The sequence below is a fragment of the Globicephala melas genome, chromosome 3 (genome assembly GCF_963455315.2).
Source record: "Globicephala melas chromosome 3, mGloMel1.2, whole genome shotgun sequence".
In the NCBI taxonomy this organism is placed as follows: Eukaryota; Metazoa; Chordata; class Mammalia; order Artiodactyla; family Delphinidae; genus Globicephala; species Globicephala melas.
This window is the reverse complement of record NC_083316.1, coordinates 27,379,215-27,404,530: the sequence shown is the minus strand read 5'-3', so window position 1 is coordinate 27,404,530 and position 25,316 is coordinate 27,379,215. Positions and strand designations below refer to the sequence as shown.

The 25,316-nt window shown below is 38.5% G+C and overlaps 1 protein-coding gene across 1 annotated transcript; it reads right to left on the bottom strand.

Annotated features, from left to right (window-relative positions):
• Positions 1-1,869: 1,869 nt before the first annotated feature.
• On the bottom strand, positions 1,870-24,466 carry TARS1 (threonyl-tRNA synthetase 1). The gene is made up of 19 exons (XM_030843607.3): positions 24,094-24,466; positions 20,386-20,466; positions 18,397-18,587; positions 15,136-15,259; positions 13,719-13,840; positions 13,104-13,221; positions 12,430-12,494; positions 12,267-12,345; positions 11,074-11,220; positions 9,592-9,690; positions 8,405-8,571; positions 7,258-7,420; positions 7,017-7,154; positions 6,580-6,657; positions 6,361-6,461; positions 6,142-6,246; positions 4,518-4,590; positions 2,843-2,957; positions 1,870-2,408 (listed from the first exon to the last, which is right to left on the bottom strand). Exons 1-19 carry the CDS (start codon positions 24,109-24,111, stop codon positions 2,260-2,262), a joined length of 2,133 nt encoding a protein of 710 aa, XP_030699467.2. The 5' UTR covers positions 24,112-24,466; the 3' UTR covers positions 1,870-2,259.
• Between the last annotated feature and the right edge of the window lie 850 nt (positions 24,467-25,316).

Genomic DNA, 25,316 nt, shown 5'->3' with positions numbered 1-25,316 from the left:
GAACCGCAGGGCATGTGGGATCTTAGTTCCCAGACCAGGGATCAAACTGGTGCCCCCTGCAGTGGAAGCATGGAATCTTAACCACTGGACCGCCAGGGAATTCCCAGCAATTGGGTTCAGTCAATTCTTCATTATATGCCAGAAGCAATCAGAAGGGTACAACGATAAGACGTCTCTGCTCTCCAGAAAAGAGAAGGAAAAGAAAACAAACTACAGACATAAGAGCTTTGATGGGATAAGAGAGTGGTCCCCTATGCTTCCACTGGAAGTGGGGACTAAGCTAAGAAGGTGTCAGTTACAAAGAGGAGTCTTTGATTCCCAGTCTTGCCTACCTATGTCTTTATTATACTTTTATATCTTAAGTTTTGTAAGATTTATGAAGCTTCTCCAAATATTTCAAGAAAATTATTAATATACAAGCCATCTGTTGCTTTAAGTGTAAAACAGGTACTAAAGAAATCTAGGTAAACCGTAGTTGGTCTTTGGACTACGTTATTACAGAAGCCATTTAAAATAATGCTGTAATATGAGTTTTTTAAAACTGAGGAAAAATCCAAATTAAGATACTGTGAATTTAAAAAAAATAAAAGTCAAATAGTTTTAAAATGAATCAGAAATTGTGGTGTCATGACTTGAGAATGCAAAGTTCTGATTCAAATACAAAATTAGTTTCCTAAGGATAAGCATAGTAGTTAATTACAAACCTATCCAAGGCTAAGTTATAAGACAGTCATAAGCAAGGCTTAATTATGAAGTTTCAGGAAAAAAAAATCTCTATGATTAAAGATCTTATCTCCTTTATTAAAGTGAGGATTCATTTATGCAAATGGGCTCTGCTTGGAAGTGATCCTAGCAAACAAACTACTGGAGTTAACTGGCGAACTGACAAGATGTTGTCTTTTTAAAATAGGGCTTCCCTGGTGGCGCAGTGGTTCAGAGTCCGCCTGCCGATGCAGGGGACACAGGGGACACGGGTTCATGTCCCGGTCCGGGAAGATCCCACATGCCGCGGAGCGGCTAGGCCCGTGAGTCATGGCCGCTGAGCCTGCGTGTCCGGAGCCCATGCTCTGCAACGGGAGAGGCCACAACAGTGAGAGGCCCGCGTACCGGAAAAAATAAAAAACTAAAGAGGAATTGATATGTATCCACATAAGAAATTCCTTATTTTGTGGTGTTCTCCCAAACACCATTCAATGGTTTAAAAAAAAAAATCATCAATTATCCTTTATGAGACAACAGGGAATTTGTATAAAGGATTCTATGGCCCAGAACAGTCTGCCATAAACACACATTTCTTTTTTTTAATTGAAGTGTAGCTGATGTACAATATTATATAAGTTACAGGTGTACAATATAGTGATTTCCAATTTGTAAGGTTATAATCCATTTATATTCATTATGGAATGTTGGCTATATTCCCTGTGTTGCACAATATATCCTTGTAGCCAATTTTATACCTAATAGTTTGTACCTCTTAATCCCCTACCCCTATTATTGCCCCTCCCCTGCTCCTTCTCCTCACTGGTAACCACTAGTTTGTTCTCTACATCTATGAACATGCATTTCTTTGAAGACTCATCCTTCTTCTTAAAAATTTGTGCAAATCTACTCTAAATTAGCTTCATGGTTGGTTTTAATTTGTTTTAAAAGGTTTGCATCGCAAAACAGTTAAGTGACATTCCTACACGATGTCACCCTGTGACTGAGAAGCAGGCACCTGGTTCATACCCCAGTTTGAGAACAGCAGTACACTACAGATCTTACCCCTCCACCCAACTTACATCATTTGTATTATAAAAGATAAGTATTGAATCACGCCATTTGTTCCAGGTAGGTTTGTACGGACACGAGGGACAGAGCAGTTGAAAGTTATGGGAATAAAAGTTTTTATTTCTAGATCATAATCCAATTCTAATCTTTCTTTTCCAGTAATCAAATTTGAAAAAAAATTTATTTTAGCTGTATTAAATTTACAAAAACATTCTTCCACATTACATCAGAGCATTCCTCATGTTTTTATTCCAGTGCTCAGAAATTTAATGAATAAAATCACTTTACTGTGTCACTTTTAATTAACTCCTTCAAATACATATTTTCTAAAATCTGTCTAGGTCAAACATGGTTGATCCTGCATTCATGTCTGCGGACTCCGCCAAACTATTCCAAGGTCAGTAGAAGCTGATGTTTTCAATTGTACAGTTACTGTTATGGAAACATGCTCATCCTTTTCCATTGAGCCAATCTGGGCAAAGTTCTTCCTTAAAATTCTTCTTCTGCCTGTTTGCTGCGGGACTGCTTGAGCTGCTGGAGCCACTCGATGGTTTCAGAAATAGTACGTTCTCCGTGCACCTTGTTATCTCTGGTACGGATATTGACAGTGCTGCTGGTTTTCTCTTTCTCACCAACAACTAAACCAAAACCCACAAAGCTTTGTTAGGTGAAAGGACTCCTATTGACTATTGGAACAGAAATCCACCCTGTAGCTTCTGATTCATTAAAATGTACAGGTGACCAAATCATTAAAAAACAAAACAAAAAACCCCAACTCACCATTTTGCAATGACTAGAACTGCTGTGTTTACCAAGTCACTTAATCCAGCCAACTTAATAAAAATTCACCATATGAAAAAATAGGAGGTGAAGGGGAGATTTTTAGACAAACCTTTCAAGTACTCTTTTTCAAACCAAAGTGTTTCTTTGTTACATCAATGGAACAAACATACAGTTTGAGATCAGGACTGGAAAGAACTACTGATGACCGCAGTTCCCTTAAGCCTAAGTCTCAGCATTTCAAGTTTTCCTAAAGGTTGGCAGGTTTCCTTTGGTGAGTCTCCTTTCTTACCTAGGATGAAGTTGTACTGTGCTAACTGTGCATTTCTGATCTTCTTGTTTAACGTACAGCCCGGATCCAGATCAATGTCCACCATGAATTTAGCATCGTGGAATTGTTGCCGTACCTATTTAAATAGAGATAGAGGGTTCTTCAGATCTAAAATCAGAATTATATTTTGATCTTAAATATTTTTATTTAACAAACAATTTGGATAATCATGCCAGCATTAAAAAGGAATGTTAACAGATATACTGAAGCATATATTATTGTGACTTAGAACTACAAAACTATATACTCTGCTCGAGAGATAAATTGTGAATTAAATTAAATAAACTAGCTTACATTTTCCATCCATCTGACAACCAATTACCACTAATATGACAAAAAGATCTGAATGAACCATTTTTATTTCACTAATAGGTTGTTGTGCCTTAGTGATCATTAACCAATGAACCTCCTTGGATTTTATAAGTATGCAAATTTCAGAAGGGTTCTGACTTAGTTTATTAGAGTGCCAGGATAAGACTTCACTCTCAACTGTAACCTATTTTAAAGAATAAAGCACCAGTGTCTTTTTTTTTTTTTTTTAACACGAGTCCTCTGCACATGTGAGTTGAGCTATTCTGTAATTGGGGAGGAAGCCTGGTAATTTTAGGCTGTTTAACAACTGTGGTCTCTAGTCATTAAGTAGCAATAGCAGTGCTCACCCTCCCGTCCACTCAATATAACCAAAATCCACCCCACGTAATTCTAAACGCTACTCCACCCCCAGATGGAAAGGAGAAAGTCAGTACTATCTCCAGTTGAAAAGTGAGTTAACTAATACAGACTTTCTTCCTACTGTGTGAGCTTTCTTAATGCAAATACAATAAAGTAAAATTCATTAAACATGGAGCATGGCTGATTCTGATCATTTCTAACTAAAACTACTATGTGCAGTAATAGGAACACAGTATATCTTGAATGGTTTGCCTATCAGCTGTTTTAATGATCATTTATTTCTTAAAGACAGTTGAGACCCGAGTGCAATTTATTCTGATGACCTGAAAACATGGTGGTTTTGATGTTACAATGTTATTCATTGATATTTAGATTTTTGTGTTTTAACTAGCCAATTTATTACTTTGCCAGTTATGAAACAATGCTTTTTTTAATATCAGCTTTTGATAATTTGAAATTCCTTAGTATGAAATTGTTGCTATAACAGAACAGAGTGTTCCAGTCTTTAAGGTATGAAGTATGAATGGATACGTGTACATCTGTTAGTAAGGTAGCTTTTTGGTAGGTAAGGCAAACATTGCTCTGTCATGCCATTAACCTGAAAAAAAGTTTCAAATTAAAGAAATGTGCATTAGAAACAAAGCAAAATTACTGAAGTCAAAGAGCAGTTTAAACTGCACTATGCATTTGAATTTACATGTCATACTGAAGCATTTGCTATTTACTAATGCTAAAAACTAAAAACTACAAGTATGCACTCTCTAAATTAAGTCTACTAACCATGGAACCACATAAAAAAGCATTAAAGAGGTAATATGATCTACTGAGGCTTACCAAAGACTGAAAATAGAAACATTTCTCTATATCGCAAGCAGCTTGATTTACCAAGAATACACGTAGTTTATGAGATTGAAAAGCTGAGCGACAGCTCTTAAATTTAAAGTAAGTCATACTTAAGGATTACCTTTTGGGCATATTCATCACATGTTGGTCCCACTGGAACTACCATTACCTGGCGAGGAGACAGCCAGAAGGGCCTTTAGAAGAAATTAAAAACATTTAATGTGGATTTGGGCACTTTCCTTAACAAGAATGGCACAATTCTTAGATTACTCTTCAGTACCACTTCCTGAAACACGCAAGGGCCACTTTAAAAAACTTGGCTTTTTTTCAATATCCAAAAAGGACTAAAGGGAGATTCAGGAGGAGAAAACGAACCCTAAATCAGGAAAACCTGTAACTAAGATTTGTCTTGCTAAGCAGATATAGCAAAGCAAACAGAGGGCAGGGACTACAGCCCACAACTCAACGCATCAGGTAACAGAACACCATATGCCTGCTGCCAGAGGGCTTAACGTAGTTTAAGAAACACTTAGTGATTCAAGTTATTTTACTCAAAAAGTTATTTTGTTCAAGTGTTATTTTATTACTTTTTCTTCACTGGAGGACAAAGACTGTACCTTCAGTTTATTCAAGATCCACTTTGCAGGATTCAACAAATTGGAACCGATAATAACTGGTGACGGTACTTGGCAAAAATGAGTGTGTTTTCACTACTTATTAAAAGGTGACCCCCATCCTCAATTCTACCTTTCAGGTATTTCAGGTGTCTAACCCCTCCCCATGCTGCACACATCAGGCCAGTGTTTCTCTTGGTCACTCCTCTATGTTCAAGTTGTTTTGTTACATTAGGGAAAAGGCTGGAGTAGGCACTAAATTCTACCCAAACTGTGGGCTTTTCCCCCCACCTACTACAGGTTTCGTAGAGCAGTTATCTGAAGATCCCCCTATTCTCTAGACTGTGCATAGAGAATACTGCCCACATTTGATCTGATTTCATGAAATATAACTAAAAGATTAGCTTATTTCATTTACAAGTATGACACCGCCACCCCACCCTATGTCTGAAGCAACCAAATTAAACATGAAACTGAGATGACTACAGTGTAGTCTGTCAGGCTCTACAAAATGGGTGTTTTATAACCATGTGCTGTTTTCAACTGCCTTTACAAAATGTGGGCCCAGATAAAGCTGCTTAGAAAATAAAATGCAAGTTATGTGCTTATATCTTGCCAGTAGAAACATAAGCTTCTAGAAATAGGACACAAAAATGATGATCAGTTTGGAGTCTGTACTTTCAATCAAAAGAAAAAAAATCTTGGCTTCTACAGAGTCTAAAATACTTGTTTATTATGATCAGCAACACTGAACAAAGTATTGCTAAAAGCCTACTCTTGTTTACTCAGACAAAAACATCAAACTTTTATAAATTCCTAAAGTTACTTGAAAAGCAATCAAAACAATAAGCTTCTTACTGAATAATAATTCCTAGTTAGAAAGCATTTATATAATATTCAAACAAATCAAGTGCTAAAATAAAAATAATTACAACAAACATTCATAGAGCTAAAAAGTTTGGGTTTCGATTGTGATTCCTTACTTTTTAGTGAACACTTATCATTAATTAGAAGTGACCAACTAGAATCATTCCTCCTTTCCATCATATAACTAAATTGGACAGCAGACATTTCTGACAGTCAATTTACACAGTCCAGACAAAAACAGAAGGAAACAATGACAAAAATTACCATTTGCCCCCATAGTTTTCAGTGAGGATAGCAATCATTCTTTCCACTGACCCCAAGATGGCTCTATGGATAATCACCGGCCTTTTCTTATCATCACCATCATGGCTAGAAAGAAAAGATTTGTTTTGCTTTATTTTATATATATATATATATATATATATATATATTCCTTTATATGTCCTTGAAGAAGAATATTCAGAGCAGACACTAGAAACTCACCTTACAAAAGTAAGATTAAATCTAATGGGCAACTGAAAATCCAACTGGATTGTTGCACACTGGTGGTACCGACCAATGGCATCTTTAATCTGTATGTCAATCTAAGAAGCAAAGATTGGGTTGTATTAGGGTTGAATTTTTTAAAACTTATTTTAAAGTAATCTCTTCTTCACGCAAAAATGAAAGACATATTACTCTCAAATAGACTTTGGTACTGACCTTTGGACCATAGAAAGCTCCATCTCCAGGATTTAATTCCCACTTTTCACCAAACTCATTCAGACTGTTTTCAAGTTGCTAAGGATAAAGCAAAATGATTTTAACTTCTGGTCAAATGCAACTTCTTCCAGCCTAATCTGAGACTAAAAATACTACAACTACTTTCATGTGTCACTATTCTTTGTTTTACCATTTTGTCCACCTAGACATACTCATACACAAACCCCTTTAAAGGTTACAGCTTGATGACTAAAAGAACATTCAACCATTTCTAAAATACAAAATCATAGAGAAATAAAACTAGCTTATACAAGCCTAGAAACCATTTCCAATTTTCTTTTGCTTTTATCCATTTAAAGAGGCTTTGCTTTCTCACATTATGGCGCAAGCCAATTTCAGTCAAATAATATTGAAGCACGCTGAAAATCACCACTTACTTTCTCAGCTTGATTCCATACTTCAATATCTCCAAGGAATTTTTCCGGGCGAGTAGACAGGTTCAGTTTAAAAGAAAACCCAAATATGCTATATACTGTACGCAGAAAATCCAAACAACCTTTTATTTCATCCTCAATCTTTAAATTAAAAAAAAAAAAAAAACAGGGACACAGTGGTCATTAATTTTCCTCAAGTTTTGTGACACTTCTTTTCCAAGTGTTTCACCCCAGTGTCTCATACCTGCTCTATGGCACAGAATATGTGAGCGTCATCCTGCTGGAACCTTCGTACTCGAGTGAGTCCTGTGAGCGCTCCCGACAGCTCATTCCTATGAAGCACCCCAAAATCAGCTACTCGCAGAGGCAACTCTCGCCAGGATCTTGGCCGATGATCAAACATAAGGCTAAAGAAAACAGAAAAGTAAAATCCACTGATATTTAATTTCACAAGAATAAAACTGCTTCTCTAATACTATAAGGAAGGCTGTCAAAAAGCTACTGGTTCTAGTTGTTCACACAAACAACACTTTTCAAAGTCTGGGCTTCATACAACAGTGTAAGCACTTGCATGAATAAAGTAGCAAATAAATTATAATACAACCATCTATAACTAAGAGAAAATAAAAAATGTATTCCCATAAGTCTGGAGTCATAGCCTTGTGCTCAATCTCTATTAATTTGAGGACTGCCTTTAAGGCTCATATTTTAAAGAAAATCTTAGCTATATACAAATCATTTATATCAGCAGAAACTAAAGTCTGTACTTTCTTGTTGCTCTCAAAAGTGCTTCAGTTCCCTCTTAGTCTGAAAGTGCTTCAGAAACTTTGAAGAATCTGGGAAAACTAAGAATGAACTTGACCTTGGTTCCCTGACCTACAAGCTAGTCCCCTCGTGGAGACTCCTCTGTCTCAGCCCTCTGCCCTTGAGGTCTTGCTACTGGGAGCAGTGCTAGGAGCGATGACTCAGCCACCTACAGCCACAGCTCTCCCTAGTCTGCCGCCACGCTGCTCTTCACCCAACTTTCAAGGATAGAAAGTGAGCGGCCTCAAGGCAAGGAAGATTTTCTAAGGAGGTCAATTCATCAGCAGTAGATTTTGATACATGTTTCTTTAAAAAACAAAAAACAAAAAACTGCTGTGCCCCATATTCAGTCACCCCTGTTCTGTATTCTGCCTGTTCACTGCTGCTACCCCGGTTCCATTCTTGACTATCTATAGATCTGAGGATCTAGCTGGGCACAGAAGATGTTACACCACCACAATGATGATGCATTTAAATACTCTTCTGATTACATAATTTGTTTTTCACAAAATACTTTCAAAGGAGGGAAAACAATCTGGGACTGATTGCAAGAAAATCTTTGCTAGAAACTCAAAATTGCAGAATACCAGTGTCCCGGGCAGTTCATGGGTTTCAGAGCAAACAGCTCCTTCTCCACCTCAAAGGAGAACATGTTCTCGCTGTAGTGCTGCCAGTGGCCCGAGGTCATCCAGAGTCGGCTGTTGTAGATGTTTGGGGTGATCACCTCCTGGAATCCTCGTTTCCTATATTCACTCTGTTAGAAAACACATACAATGCCTGTGTAAGGAATAGATGCTTATACTGCTGGTGGAAGTAAAAATTTCAAGAGCAATTTTATACTATCTAGTAAAGTTCAAGATGTACATCTTATAATCTAGAAGCTCCACCTGGAGGTGTACACCAAAGAGGAAGCGCCTGCACATGCGCATAAGGAGGCTACTGCAGCACAGCTGGTAATATGGGAGAATGGGAAATTACATCAGTGTCCCCCAGTAAAGAAATGAACACTGTGGTAGTTATATGACAGACTAATACGTAACAACTGGAAACAAACTGGATCTGTACCTATCTAAAATGAAAATCACAGTGCAGACTGATATACAATGAGACTTCACGTACGTAAGTTTGAAGCACACAAACAAACACTATAATTTAGGGTACATATTTATGGGGTAGATGTAAAAATAACATGGACAAAAAGAATCCAACCATGCTAACTTCTAAACAGTAGTTTCTTCTAGGAAAGGAGGGAAATGGATCAGAAAGGGCTCTCAAAGGGGAGTTTTTTTTCCCCTTACTATATATGTATTACTTTACCTCAATTAAAAAATCTGAAGCAAATATAGCCCAATGCAGTTATGTGTTAAATTAGGTGGGACTACAGAGATGTTGGCAGTATTATTCTCTATAAATGTATGCTTGAAACACTTCATAGTTTACAAAGAAAAAAAGCAATGTAAAGATTAACTTGCTTTTTCTAGGAAAATACAAATGAATGGTCAGAAAGCCACAGAGCTCCTGTGTAAAGGGTTACAGGCCCCACTGCAGGCTCACCAGCTTGTCTCATGCGTGCACACCCACGTATGTGGACAAGATCGTGTATTAGAAGGAAAGAATTTTTTAAACATTTTATGAGACCTCATACGTCCATTTTCATTTATTATTTGAAATGTTTCTTCTCAAACAAAAGATTATCTTTCCCTTTGGCAGATCTTATTTAATAAAATCAACGTATGCCTTAAATCTACAGAAGAAAGTGATGAATATGGTTTACCCTGATGAATTCAATAAGTGTATTATAAATGTACGCTCCCTTCGGCAGGAAAAAGCAACTTCCAGGGCTGAGTTCATGGAAGAAATATAGCTCTTGGTCCTGGGTAAAACGAAAGCAAAAGAAAGTTTATATATGTATATAATATCAACACAAACTTCAGAGTTCTTGAGTTCAGAGTATGGTCATGATGCTTCACATTTTAATTGGTGCCATTCCCAAATCAAGGAAAACATGTTGACATTTCTGGTGTTGCAGGTGCTTTACCACTTAGCACAAGTACATTCTCTGACTGTTACATACCCGAATCCAGTCAAGTTTACCCAAGAGTCACACGGAGCAAGGGTCTTAGTTTTCTTCTACTGTGCACAGCAGGGGCTCTCAGTCTTAATTCCTCAAAGCTCAACGATCCTCCCTCCCTCCCTCCCTTTTTTTTTCTTTCTTTCTTTCTTTCTTTCTTTTTTTTTTTTTTAAAGTAAGAACAGCAGGAAGGAGACTGAGAAAAAGACACTGATAATGAAAGAGAAGATGGAGAAGAAGTTGGCTAACTTTGGGTCATGGTGAAAGAGGCACACCCTCCTACCTTCTTGCCCACCAAATGCCCAACTCCTCAGGGAGGGACCCCACCAATTGTTGCTGGCCTCCTTCCTGCTGGATCTTATTTCAGGCAGTCAGCAGCACAGGACAGTGGATGCTGCCTGTGCTCAAACTTCACAACCTAACAGCCGTGACCTGACGCGCGGCACAGAGTAAACACTCTTCTAGAAGGGAGTATTTTTACCAAACCCAACTGACAGCTTAGAAAACAGTCAGGGGTAGAAGAATAAAGAAAAGGACACCACAGAATCCATCAATGACTTGCTATGTCATCTTGGGCAACAAGCAGATGAATCTTCCTGGGACTTAAGTTTCCACATTCTTTTTTTTTTTTTTTTTTTTTTTTTGCGGTACGCGGGCCTCTCACTGCTGTGGCCTCTCCCGCTGCGGAGCACAAGCTCCGGACGCGCAGGCTCAGCGGCCATGGCTCACGGGCCCAGCCGCTCCGCGGCATGTGGGATCTTCCCTGACCGGGGCACGAACCCATGTCCCCTGCATCGGCAGGCGGAATCTCAACCACTGCGCCACCAGGGAAGCCCTCCACATCTTTAAAATAAGTCAGTGAGACCAGGGGATTTCTAAAGCATCTCCCAGCTCTATGAAATGCTGCTATGCTGCAATACTTTTTTTAAAGAAAAATGTAGGTCATCAGCATTTGTTCTCAATAAAAGGAGTAGTCAAAATGAACTTCTGTGCGGTACTGAACACACTCTAGAAAGATAATGTGGACACTGAATAAGTAATTTACAGCTTTCACGGGACAGTACAATAATTACTGAAAGCTACAGCATCTCTGCAGAAGTAGATTCCTGGTACGTAATACAATTTCAATTCAAATGAAAATAAAGAAAACTCAGTCTACACACATCATTATTCTTTTAAACATACCCTTCCAATTTTCCTATGATCTCGGTTTTTAGCCTCCTCTTGGAACTTCTCCCATTCTTTCAACATTTTAGGATCTGGGAATGAAATGCCATAAATTCTCTGCAGAGTCTCCATATCTGCCTTGCCTTCCCAGTAGGTGGAGGAATTCTGAAAAGAAGGAATAATCATGAGATAATATTCAAATTTTTTTGAAAAATAAATTTATTTGTTTATTTTGGCTGTGTTGGGTCTTTGTTGCTGCACGCAGGTTTTCTCTAGTTGTGGTGAGCGGGGGCTACTCTTCCTTGCAGTGCACGGGCTTCTCATTGCAGTGGCTTCTCTTGTTGCGGAGCATGGGGGCTGTAGAGTACAGGATCAGTAGTTGTGGCGCACAGGCTTAGTTGCTCCACCGCAGGTGGGATCTTCTGGGACCAGGGTTCAAACCCGTGTCCCCTGCATTGGTAGGCAGATTCTTAACCACTGCGCCACCAGGGAAGTCCCCAAATGTTTAAATATCTCATTTATTTTAAGAGTTAGGCGTTTTCTCTCTCAGTCACATCATGAGTCAAATTCATATTTAGTCCTTATGACAAGAAAAATGGCACAAAAAGTGCACATGTAGTAAGCATCTCAGTTGCTGAGGCCTTGCTAGGGTGGCTGTACTCATTCCACAGCACAAAGCTGGCTGCTTAATGCCCTTGAAATTGCCCTGCCCTCAAGACCCGCTCACACCACAACTCCACGAACACGACTGACTACAGGGGCATCTCCCACAAGATGATTCAGCAAAAATGGAAAACCAACCAACCAGCCAAAAAAAAAAAAAATCTGACTGGTAGGATTAGTTTGGTTAGAAAAGAACAACTTGGGTAATTACTACCTTAGACATACAAAAGGCAAGAGCACACACTCCTCCAGTGAGTCTCAAAGCTTTTAGAGCCACGATGGCCCATGACTGTGATTTTGTAAATCCTCCAAATCTCCATCCCCGTGTGCTCTGGTGGTGAGTCACTCAGTCAGTGCTTGAGAGAATTTCAGTTAAAAAAAAGCCTAGTGGCACGTAGTGCCCACAGTCGGTAGACAGCACAAGAAAAAAATCCACCCTTAAATATGCGAGAGAAAAATGGCTGAAAAGAGAAACGAATGCAAGTTTAAACATACATCTTTTGTATACAAATACGTTTATATAGCACCTTCAAAGTTACATTGCTTACTTTGTGTATTTTCAAAGTCTTGATTTTGCCAGTGTGTCTGACATGAGGACCCCGGCAGAGATCTATCAAGGGGCCACACCTAGAGATAAATTAAAAGGAATTTTAACATAGACTTAAAATGACATATACACCAATGGTATTTAATGACACTTGATGTTCTCACCTATAGACTGTGGTAGTTGGAGTATTCACTTTTTCATTCAATATCCTGCATTTGAACTTGTTGTACTGAAAATAGGAAAAATTATTTTTTAAGTAACCATCCTTTAATTTTTACTTCTAAATACTATAGCTAAAATACAATTCAAAGTACATCTAATCACCGTATGAATAGAAATACGTATTTCATGTTTTAAAAACACTGTTATATTTTTCTAAAGAACTTAGTACACTAAGCCCCAATGTACTTTTTTTTTTTTTGCAGTACGCGGGCCTCTCACTGCTGTGGCCTCTCCCGCTTTGGAGCACAGGCTCCGGACACGCAGGCTCAATGGCCCTGGCTCACGGGCCCAGCCGCTCCGCGGCACGCATGATCCTCCCGGACCGGGGCACGAACCCGTGTCCCCTGCATCGGCAGGCGGATTCCCAACCACTGCGCCACCAGGGAAGCCCTACTTTATTTTTTTAAATTAATTTTTATGGGAGTAGTTGCTTTACAATGTTGTGTTAGTTTCTGCTATACAGCAAAGTGAATCAGCTATACATATACATATATCCTCTCTTTTTTGGATTTCCTTCCCATTTAGGTCACCACAGAGCACTGCGTAGAGCCCAATGTACTTTACGTAACATTAATGAGTGAAATAAAAGTGGAGGCCATGTTACAGTTCAATTTACCTTAAACATTTCCAGTAAAGTTTCCTTCTTAACTTCTAATCTTTCAAAAGCTTGTTTTTCTTTAATGATTTTCTTACATAAAGCCTCCAAAGAAGAGAAATCGTTGCTGGACACACCCCTGAAGAAGAAAATATAATTAATCTCTTTCCATTCCATTCCACTCACACCGCAGCTTGGGGGAACCTTTCTTTACAATACTTCAAGGGTTTCAATATAAAAAATTAGACCCCTGCATTATTTATTAATAATTTTTAACTAGACAGTTTTTATAAACTATTTTCATATTTTCAGTGGCTTTGACCTTGGTCATCATGAAGACCATTCCAACTAGTGAACATTCCTCTAACTTTAGAACCGGGTTTAAAGAACAGGAGAGGTCCAAGCTTCATTTTATTTCCCGACATAGCTTAGGGTTCCACCTCCACTGACCTAGAAGAGAGCTCTCTACTACATCGTGAGTTACTTCAGCACTTTAAGTTTTGTTAGGGGAGTACTTGGTGACTAGGAAGCAATAAGTTTTATATCATTCCTCCTTAATTGAGAACTCTTTAAAAATAATGTATGGACCCACAGTAATTCAGATTTTATTTTTCTTTATCCAGTTACATAACTTACCCTTCTTCAAGGTACATGTCATAATAGAATCCATTTTCTATTGGTGGACCGTAACACAAACACCCACCATAGACTCTTTCCATGGCTTCACCCATTATGTGAGCAGTCGAGTGCCAATATACCTGAAAATCAAAGAAAAATGGGATGGTTTGAGTCTGGGCATACAAGCTGTAAATTAATTTGTTTGTTTTGAAAGATATATAAAGTTTATTATAAATAAACCCAAGATGTGAAAACCTAAATTTACAAATCTATAGATTGCAATGTCAGTCCATTCAGAGCCAACGTAATTTAAAATGATTCTAATTACTAAATTGTATTTGTACCTTAGAAATTATCTGGTTTAGTTGTTTTCAAACTAATTAAAATACAAATTTAGCATCATTAATTAAACGGGATGGATTTTGTTTCCTGAAAACAACAGGCACTCACAATGTGACTGTCTTATTAACTGCCATGGCCCCGGGATCTTTTGAGTCAATCCCTGGAACTGACTCAAAATATCTGGGTTGGCTTGGAACTTGGCTCTGGCCTTCCACTTGGCTGTGGAACATCACTTAAGAATTATATCTGCTTTTCTCTTATTGGCCCCAAACAAAACTAAGATGGTACAACTTGACCCTACAGTACAATTATAAAACCAAGGACCACATACGGGCCTTGAAATCAAAAGGTAGGACTTGGTTTTAAGGTGGTAATTCAGATGAGACAGAATATACCCAAAGCAATGTTTTTAAGATTAATTAATAAGGTACCAAAATAAAGATTTTTTAAATTCTCATAAAAACTGTACACCTGAAACTAATAATGTGAGTCAACTATACTTCAATAAATAAATAAATAATAAGTAAAATTAAATTCTCATAAAAAACTTAAGGACTCCAGAATACATTTGAAAGCCACTGATTCACATACATAAGTAAACCACTGCCACTAAAACAACGTCTTTTACTTCTTCTTATATGGTATTCCATCATGGGGAAATAAGGAGAAAACTTTGCCATCAAATGCAGATTGACTTTTACAGTGCTTTCAGCAGATCTGCATTTTAAGGTAAGAAAAATACAGAAATCAATTGCCCAATAGGAAGAGAACTTTAAATCATGCTCGAATTTGTTAAATATATGCATCTTGATTAAGTGTTGACTAATAATGCAGAAAACAATTTTTACTTGCTTAATCAATTTTTAATAAAATTCCCAGCACTTTTTCCCCACTGAAGTATCTAGAGTAAAAATAAACTTGAATAAGTGCACTTATTAATTTTACAAGACAAGCACTTTTACTATGTTTCCTACATGAAAGACAAAACGAAGATTTCAAATATGACAATGAGACATCAACCAACTTTAGCCACCCGTTGGCTTTAGTAATAAGCTGGAGAAGTCTGCAAATGTGAATCTGAATAAAAACTTACTGCTTGAGCTTCCTCGTCCTCAAACTTGAGAAGCTCCAAGGTACAATCTTCCTCCAGAGGACGGTCTAGGTCCCAGAGGACTTTATTCACTTTAGCAATAACAGTGTTGTCAGCCAGGCCTTGACTTTTAAGAAAAACATACACACATGTATAAAAACACAAGACTCTAAAAAAGAATTTTCTGCAGCACAACAGTTAATTTGAGAACAAGAACAGGAAAATAAACATTATATACAGGCATATCTCTCCTTTTATTGCACTGTGAAGATACTGCAGGTTTTTTTTGTTTTTTTTTTGTGGCAACCCTGCATCAAGCAAGCCTATTGGCATCATTTTTCCAACAGCATTTGCTCACTTTGTGTCTCTGTGTCACATTTTGTTAATTCTCACAGTATTTCCAACTTTTTCATTATTATTATATGTATTTGTTATGGCGATCTGTGATCAGTGATCTTTGATGTTAGTACTATGACTCACCAAAGGCTCAGATGACAGTTAGCATTTTTTAGTAATAAAGTATTTTTAAACTACAACATGTACTTTTGTTTAGACAAACAACTGCACACTTAATAGACTGCAATACAGTGTAAACAACTTTTATACACTGTGAAACCAAAAAATCCGTGTGTCATGCTTTACTGTGATACTCGCTTTATTGTGGTGGTCTGGAACTGAGCCCGCAATATCTCTGAGGTACGCCTGTATATTATATATAGATGTACATTTACCTTTCTGAAATAAAATGAAAAAGTGACAAAATTCAAAAAAGTCCCTAAGAATATAACTAGAAGATGCTGAAAATTCCGAACACTATTATTTGACCTCATTTAATGCTTCTTGTTTAAGCAGACATGGCAACTGTTATAAACAATAACAATTTCCAGTAGTTTATCTTTAAATTTCTCCAAAATTAGTTTTCCATAAAGCCAAGCTATTTAGATCCCAAAGGAAAAAAAGGGAGGTGGAGATGGTTCTAAATAACCTCTCTGCTTTTATCCTGCTTGAAATCTGTAACAGATCTTTCCTCTGAGAAGCAATGCTAATCTCATAATTCTGCAAATGCCTAAGATGATATTAGTTATAACAAATATACAGGTGAAGTGAAATACTATTTAATGAAACATTTTATAATACGGATAAAAATGTCATCTAAATGTCCAGTACACAGTACAAAAGATAACTCTCTCCTCAAGTGATGAGATGTTAGACCCACCAAGTGGAGAAGTCGCAGGAGTTCTGAGGAGGGGAAAGCAGCACAGTTCAGAGAAGTCTGGACAGGCTTTAAAACATAAAGTAATGAGGGGACGAAGCATCAAAAGATTTGGACAAGAAGAAAAGGAGAGGAGATGGCACTTCAAATGCTGAGAATGGGCATGGATGCAAGCAGAGATATAAATTAGGAGACGTTCAGGAAGCTGCGGGGCTCAAGCAGAATTGAGTAAGGTTAGTCAGCTTATAGGTGTGAATGTGCAGCTAGAGAAATGACAGTCTATAATAGGCTAGCAGTTTCCCCGCCTCAAATATTTTCAAACTAACATGTTATGACACTTACACCGCAATAAAAGTTTTAATTCAAAAAAAGAGAAAATTAGTTTTCCAATGGGCCACTTGATAAATTACAACATAATCTGAAGAACAATACGGTAGCATGTAGAGAAAAAGTTCTTGCACTAACAGGAGCCTGGATTTTAGTACTGACACAGCTACAGTCTCATTGTGCAACAACGGAGGAATCTTTTAACCTCACCTGCGAAATTATCTCTCAAGTGAAAGGCTGAACTGATATTTAAAGGTCTATCTAGTCACTTATGATCTCACGTGGAAACTTGCTTAACATTACAACTTTCTTACTTACTTCCTTTGGAGTAAGGCAGAAGTATGTTAGGTAGAAGTACTTGTCAGATTAACAGCAACATTCCATTCCTTCTGTAAGAAGGCCAGGGCATATACCAATACATAGCTCGTGGGCCTAACTCCCACCAGTTGCATAGTAGGCTTACCAAGAATCAGCTGTGATGGTTCCCAAATTTGTTTATGCACTTGTTATTTTATGTCTTAGGTTCAACAATATGAAATTGATGATAATCAACCATTTCTGACAATTCATATATGATTTCATTTGTTTCAGCTCAATATGTAATTATTATAAATAAATAGAAATATATAAGTAATACAACGAGGGAATTACAGTTTCTTGGTTTGAATTACATTCAAACCAAGGTGAATGTTTGGGAAGGCTTGATAAAGGGAAGTCACTAAAAAGATACTGTCAAGTCAGGTGTGGATGAAACAACTACATAAAAATCTGGAAGGCTTCTGCACTCAGATGGCTTCTCAAGTGTGCTAAGATAATGTAAAAGTTTAATTAGCACTCCACCCCCCAAACTTTGGCCTTATATACATATTAGTGAATAAATGAATATATACAAGTTTTAAGTTAAAATGTTTAAATGGCGGTTGGCAAACTTTTTCTGTAAAGAGCCATATAAATATTTTAGACTGAAGGCCATACATGGTTTCTGTTGCATATTCTTAGTTGTCTTATTTTTTTCAAACCATTTAAAAACATAAGAACGATTCTTAGCTCTTGAGCTGTACAAAAACAGGCTAAGACCAGTTTGCCAACACTTGGTAGAAGATACATGTATCAATTTATGCCTTCCCAACTTTATCATTTTTTTGATAAACTTACCAACTATTCATCCCAATCATATTAGATTAGGAAAGCATTTACTCTATTACAAAGTATGCATCTAATTCTCAGTTACCTGAAATAACTTCTCCCCAGCCCGACAAAAGTTTTAACATTAGCTTTTATAAAAAATAGTACATTTTTTCACATGTTAGTTTCATATATTTCATATATAGTTTAATAATATATTTCATATATTAGTTTCTTAATTTTCCCATTTTGAGATGAGCTACCTTCATTTTTAACTTTAAAACTGAGACTTTTTAGTCAAAATAGGTGAAGTACTCTCTACTTGGTTATGTGACATTTTATGATCAAAGTAGGAGAACTAATTATATAAAATCTTTTGTAAAATAAGACCGAAGTTGACTCTTTCAGATATTAACTTTGAATCTTGACTATAAAGCTCTACATTATTTTGGTTTTTTAAAAATCCCAAATAAGGTAAATTAAACAATAAAAACATTGAACAGGAACATAAAAATATTATGAGGATAAAACTTGGAAAGCTAAAAAAAAAAAAAGTTCAGCTACAAACAACAGAAGGTCCAGACAGGTATAGCTTATACCTAATTCCACAAGCAATTTGATACGGTGTAGTTTTCCAGGATTCTGCATCCAACTGTTTACCGTCAGGCAGGGTGACTTTAATTGGCTTGCTGTCTTTTTCTGCTTTTTCTGCCAGAATGGAATCGTGTTCTGCTTTTAGTTTATTATACATCTCAAGACGTATGTTAATATATTCAGGCCAAGGATTCAACTGCAAGACAACAAATGAAGAAATAATCAGTACACACTTGCTTTCCTTTTTAGAAAAGTGGAAGAAATAATAAAAACAAAGGTTACCTTGTATGAAGTAGTGTTTTTATTGTTTTTCCCTTATACAAAATTTCCTTCTCATTTCAATCATATTTTTTCTTGGCCTTCAGTTTTCTAAACGGAAAAGCCTTAATATCTTTATAATTCCCTCCGACCACAGTCCTTCCCTTTCTTTAGTCATTTGGGTGCTCTTTGGGGGCTTTTCATTAAATTGTCACAGGGGTCCATAATCCTCAATGAAGAAGCATCAATAAATTAACTAAAAGCTCAAAGCCTATCATTCTACAACCCTGCTCTGAATCCCTCAGGCCAAAGCACATTACCTGGTCCCACATACTCTGACATCACTACAGTCCTACCCACCCACATGACCCTCTGTATCTTACTGCTGTTTATCTCCACGTCCATTTGGCACTTCCTGATCAGAACTTAGTGTCAAACTTAATTTATTCAACGTTCATGGAGCAGATACTCTCTGTGCCTGGCTCTGCGGATGCAAGAGAAGAGTAAGACCTGCCCACTGCCCTTAGAAGGGGAATAAGACAAGTACACAGATGATGGGAGCATGGAGGAGGAAGAAAGGTCTTCGACATCTCACTGTACACTTTTTTTCCAGACAGATCATTTAAAACACATATAATCAACCACATGTCACACGCACAATTCTCTATTCAAAACAGTCCTCTAATTATACCCTTTGTTTCCTATTTCCAGGCTAAATCTCAAGCTGTAACAGAACAGCATGTACTACTTGTATTGAAAGTACAAAAACGAAATTAGGGAACATACGCCATTTTCTTATTTACTTACAAATTCTGAAATTCACAATCAACAATTCCCCACAATTACAGTGGGATATAATGGACAAAACACAACAGAAGCGGTTATGCAGGGCTCTCGGCAACACTTAGTGATTCTTGATCACCTACAAACTTACCCTAAATTAAGTGGAAGCACTATAAATTTAGCAATGGAACATTTATAAAAACAGCTCTTTAAAGTCAGTTTACTGTGCTATAGCATACTTCTTAAAAACCTATTCCTTTGTCTTGCATTCTGGTCGTTTTCTAAAGATCTAACAAAATGGTTGCAATGACAAAAGCAAAAAGTCAAGCACGGTTCACAGCAGTTCAATTTCAAAATCTAAGTAGGAAGACAAGCTTAACTGCCTCCTAAAGCAAGACCCAGGAGCCAGGTCAATTCTGGGATGACTCTTGAAATGCCAGTTCCTTTTAGTGTGAGCCTGGTGAACTGAAAGCCTTTTCTCTACACTTGAGAGGCAGCAAAGAGATTTGTCCTGGCTTAAAACCAAACTCCAGTGGCAGGTCCAGTTGGAAACAGTGCTAATGGGGTGAAGGAACAAGGCTTTCTTTGGTTTCTGTTGTAGTCAGTAAAAGCCCAAACACCAAGTCTCTTAACGTCTCATTGAATGAAATGGTCAGACAGCTAGCATTCGACCTGGCAACTAATTACCACAGTCCTCTTTTCACCAACTTTTGTTCTAATATCTAATCCCACAGATTATTTTACAATCATACTTCAGTTGTTTTCCTTTTTCAATAACAAGTAACTGCAAGTCTTCCTCCCCCTCTCAGAATTTCCTAATTCTTCTCCCTGATTTTTCCATCTAGTGCCATCTTATAAACCCCACGAAAACCATTAGAATCTTGCATAGGATGAGTCTGAGACAGCTCCCTGCCTCTGTCAATCTTTGATGACAGAGCCCTGAAAACATTTACCTCTGCTCGACCTCCATCCCCAGAGCCTTCTTTGTTCTTCTTCTTGCCTCCTTCCTTTCGTTTCTCTTCACTGGCACCTACCTAAATAAGCAAAAAAGGCATGAAGGTTTTACATTTTAATCTCATTTGACACCCATCCATGCTGCCTCCAGAAAAGTTTTGAGGATGTTATTTTAGCATCTATTTTTTTTTAAGTGGAAATCTGATTTTGAAAGACTAGAAAATTTCACCACTGTCAAAGACAAGTTAACAACTTACAATAAAGACAAGCCCTAAAAAAGTAGAAGAGTTACTTGATAATATTCAAGTCCTCAAATTTCAGTCATTTTACCTGTTCACATGACTCTCGCTTCAGGTTTAAATGGACATATACTAAATATATAGCTACAAGAAGCATGCAATTTATTCAGTAGTATTTTCAGAAAAAAAAATCTAATGCAATATATATCCATCCATCCCACAAGTACTACCCAGAGCCTCTGTGCTCACAGTATTTTTTTTTAAACCCTGTAGAAGAAGCAAACATAAGACCCAATCCCTACCATGTGCAAACTTAATCTCTTTGGGGAAACTAAGGCATACATATGTGAGAAACTCCTGAAGGAGAAAAGAACACAGCTGTAGTACTCTGATCAGATGTCAGATAAGGTAAGACACTAGTAACTGTTAGGGCTTTAAAGGACTTTAAAGGATGGAGAAGATTTCAACAGGCTGGATTTTGAGAATGGAGGAAATTTTGTTCTAGGTGTACACAGAAACTTATTGTTGGAAATGTCAGAGAGAGAGAGAGAGAGAGAGAGAGAGCGAAAATTACTAAACCTTTTAGGAAACACTGTCAGTTAAGACAGATGAGGGCTTAGACAGAAGCAAGCACTAAAAGTTACCATAAAGATGTGTACTTCAATTAGAATTCAATTCAATTCAATTCCAGGAAGTCATAGAAAGTTTTACAGTAAGTCCTGTGCAAAAAGGCAACCAATGGCAAGAACTGGTCTTACCCGTGGTTCTCAACCAGAAGCAATTTTGCCCCCAACAGACACCTGGCAATGTCTGGAAACCTTTTCAGTTGTCACAACCGGGGGTGGGGAGTTGGGGGAAGGTGGGAGGGCGGTGTGGTGTGTTGCGTACAACAGAAAGAGAGTGGGTAGAGGCCACGGAGGTGGCTAACCATCCAACAACGCACAGGACAGATTCCCACAACAAAGAATTATCCAGTCTGTGATGTCAAGAGCGTTGAGGTCGAGAAACACGGAGCCACATTATGGGATACTCCAAAGAGCATCTTCTCAGAAATAAATTACTTACTTCTTTGTAACTGCTCAGATAGAAACATTCTAATGCAAATTTCACTACATAAAGTTTTACAGTTTACAAAGTTCCTCCACAATCACATCTGATTCTCATAGAAACACTGTGAGATGACTATCATTATTATTCCCATTTTATAGGTAAGATTAAATTTTAAAAAGTTAGATGATTTTTCTAGGTTCAGGAAACCTACAAGTGGCAGGAAAAAAAGATACCCACCCAGATGTTGACAGTGGTCAGCTCTAAGTGGGGATGTTATCAGCAGTGAAGGAGTTTTGAGGGTAGAACTGGGGATGTGACAGGAGGACTTTTGTTTCATATATTTTTTTGATCTTTGAATTTTTTTTTAAAGTTTTATTAAGATATATTTCTGTACCGTAAAATTCACCCACATAAAGCATATAATTCAATGGTTTTTAGTGCATAGACAGTTGCCCAACTATCACCAGGATCAATTTCATCACCCCAAAAGGAAACATGTATCCATGAACAGTCACTCCCTGTTCTCCCCTCTCCCCAGCACTTGGCAACCACTAATCTTTCTGTCTCTACAGTTTTGCCTACTCTGGGCATTTCATATAAGTGGAATCATTCAATATTGGTTTTTTGTGACTGGCTTCTTTCAGTTAGTATAATGATTTCAAGATCATCCATGTTACACGTATCAGTATTTCACTGCTTTTTACTGCCAAATAACATTCCATTATTTATCCATTTATCCCTTGTGGACAATCTGATTGTTCTTTTCAATTTCATAAAACTTATGACGTGTATAATTTAAAAATCAAAACAAATTTTTAAAATATGACTCCGAATTTCATGTTGAGCTAACACTTGCCCCACTCAGGTATTCACGATTTAATGAACTCTGAAGGTTCATTTATAGTCAATAGATGAACAATGAACACACCTTAAGTCCATTCTAATCAAGTACTAACCAACATGATTATAAGATTACCTGTATGCCTTCACCATACTGTATGATCAATGTAATTAGTCAAATATATCAGGTGAAAAGAAGGGTAAAAAGGGACTTCCCTGATGGCGCGGTGGTTAAGAATCCACCTGCCAATGCAGGGGACACAGGTTTGAGCCCTGGTCCGGGAAGATCCCACATGCTGCGGAGCAGCTAAGCCCGTGCGCCACAACTACTGAGCCCACGTGCCACAACTACTGAAGCCTGCGCGCCTACAGCCAGTGCTCCACAACAAGAGAAGCCACCGCAACGAGAAGCCTGCGCACAACAAAGAGGAGCCCCTGCTCGCCACAACTAGAGAAAGCCTGCGCACAGCAACGGAGACCCAGTGCAGCCAAAAATAAATAAATAAAATAAATAAATTTATTTTAAAAAAAGAGGGTAAAAATTAATTGCAAGTCTGCCTGTATAGCTTTAAAACAGAAAGAGAGGGAAATAATTCTATTTCTCTGATTAAATGTTTTTGGTTTTGGTCACATGGATATTTGCTAAATGAACAGGAATAATGGTAAAGATGAAGAAAATTAACATCACGTTTTTTTTGTCTTCTAAATACCTCTCCATTTTACAAATGAGAACAATGGCTCAAAGAAAGTAAGTAATTTCCCATTTGTACATCGCTAGTAAACAGTAGAGCCAGGGCGTTAAAATGGATCTCTCTGGAACCCTGAGGCCCATTTCACCTTTCCTATAACAAGTGACATCGTGATGGGCAACTGTTCTTTACTTCCAATGAAAACAAAACAAAAATAGGCGAGTTTACATATTATATGTCAACGTAAAAGCAATCTAAAATTTCAACCCAAAAGTTGGTACACAGAAGAGGACTGGGAAGATGTTCCTAAGCAAATTATGACACTAAAGGGAAAGTCCAGAGGTGAAATGAGCATTTATGAATGGTATAAGGCATGCCTCCACCACCACGCAGGGAAGTGTGTAACTTTTCTAGAGTTTGTCAGCTGGGGTCATCCAGTCTCCACCATTTATTATAAACCACCCAAAACTTGGGCAGATCTCGATGACTTGGTTTTCCCTTCCTTAAACTGGGGCTTTTTACCCGTAGGTGGTTTTAAAAGTAAATGAGGCTCTGCAACATTCTTCCCGACGAAAGAGAGCCACATACCCTAGTCTAGGAGTCCGAAGCCCTAGATTCTAATTGTCTCGGCTTCTAATTAGTTGTGTGGCTCTGAGCAAGACACTCAAGGTCTCAGTGTCCTCATCTACAAAAAGAGGATGGTCCCAGAGACGATCTTAAGCCCCGTCCGGCTTTATCCATTTGAGATTCCTCTCCAAAGGGGACCCTGACTTGTCCGGGATTTCCATCGCCCCCCTCGGGTTCCTCCACCCCCTCCCTCCCCCGGTTGGGCAACACGGGTACCAGGAGAGCCCCAGCCCGGCCTCCAGGATCCACTCAACCCACTCACCGACTTCTCGTCTCCCATTTTCCCTGAAGGGCTACTCGCCTTCTCCTCGGACACTGGCAAACCACTAAGAGAAAACTAAACCCCAAAACTTCGGTCAGGAGGAAAGGACAGTGGTCGCCAGGCAGAGGTGGATTGGAACGCCCAGGAACACTGCGCTTGCGCCACGTGGCCCGGGAGGGACCTGCTGATGCAACAGGAAAGCGCCCAAACTCCGCCTCCTAACCTGATGGATGACGGGCAGCTAATTGACAACGGGGAATGGCGGGTCCTCCTTTCTCTAAACCAAGCTTGTAGGGCGACAACCCTTCTAGAAAATCAGGGTGCGGCGGGGCGGGAGAAGAAACTACAGACGCTAAACCTGCACTCTCTGCCCGTCAGGTATTGAGCCTTTCCCGCAATGCGCGTGCGCCTTCTTCAGGCTGACTTGGCTTATTATTCCAGGGCCTTTTCGGCCACCGTAGCGAAGAAGAGGGGCTGTCTTGAGCTTCCGGCAAATCTCCGGCAAGCTGACTATCATCCCTGGCAGTGGGATGAACACCGGAATAGAGGCCGACGTTCGCTGCTGCTTCGGCGCCACCCGACCTGGTGTGACTGCTGAGTTCTGGGGACTACTCAGGGCCCCGAAGTCTGTGGCGGTGAATCGACCGAGCCCTCCTTATTGCACTCCAGGGTTCCCAAGACCCAAGCCTTGGTGATCCAGGGGCGAGCGCCCTTCCTCGGACATTCCTTTGTACCCGCCACCGCCAATCTATCGGGGAGCATTTCCACAGAGCCCATGAGAATGCAGCGAATCTTTTGCTTAAGAAAATAACCACGCCGACCCCAGGGATTCTCTCAGGCAGAGGGCTCAGTGTTTGTAATCCACTGGCTCTATTTTCATTTACCAGCCAATTTAAAACAGTTGGTGACTTGAAATCAGAAGCACAATGAGCTCGTTTATAATTTATATACTCCATCACCAAGTTTTGTGGATTTTACTTTCTCAACATCAGCTCTCAACTTGCCACCTTCAGGGTCATCCTTCCGTGAAGCTCAATAATCAGTAGCCTCCTAACCTGACTTTGTGTTCATTTTTCACATGGCGCCAGAATAGTATTTTTAAATACAAATAGGATCATGGCAACCTCCAACTTAAAATTCTTTAAGTGTTTTTCAGTATAAAGATAGTCATGGCTTTGAGGGCCTCTGCCCTGCTTTCCCAGTTCCCCACCATACACTGAACT

Coding starts and splice junctions, on each gene's coding strand:
- TARS1 (XM_030843607.3), bottom strand. Junction 7,421..8,404: donor ATGAACTGCCCGGGACACTG/GTATTCTGCAAT, acceptor TGTTTTCTTTAG/CCTTATGTTTGATCATCGGC. Junction 6,247..6,360: donor TTTAATCTTACTTTTGTAAG/GTGAGTTTCTAG, acceptor TTTTCTTTCTAG/CCATGATGGTGATGATAAGA.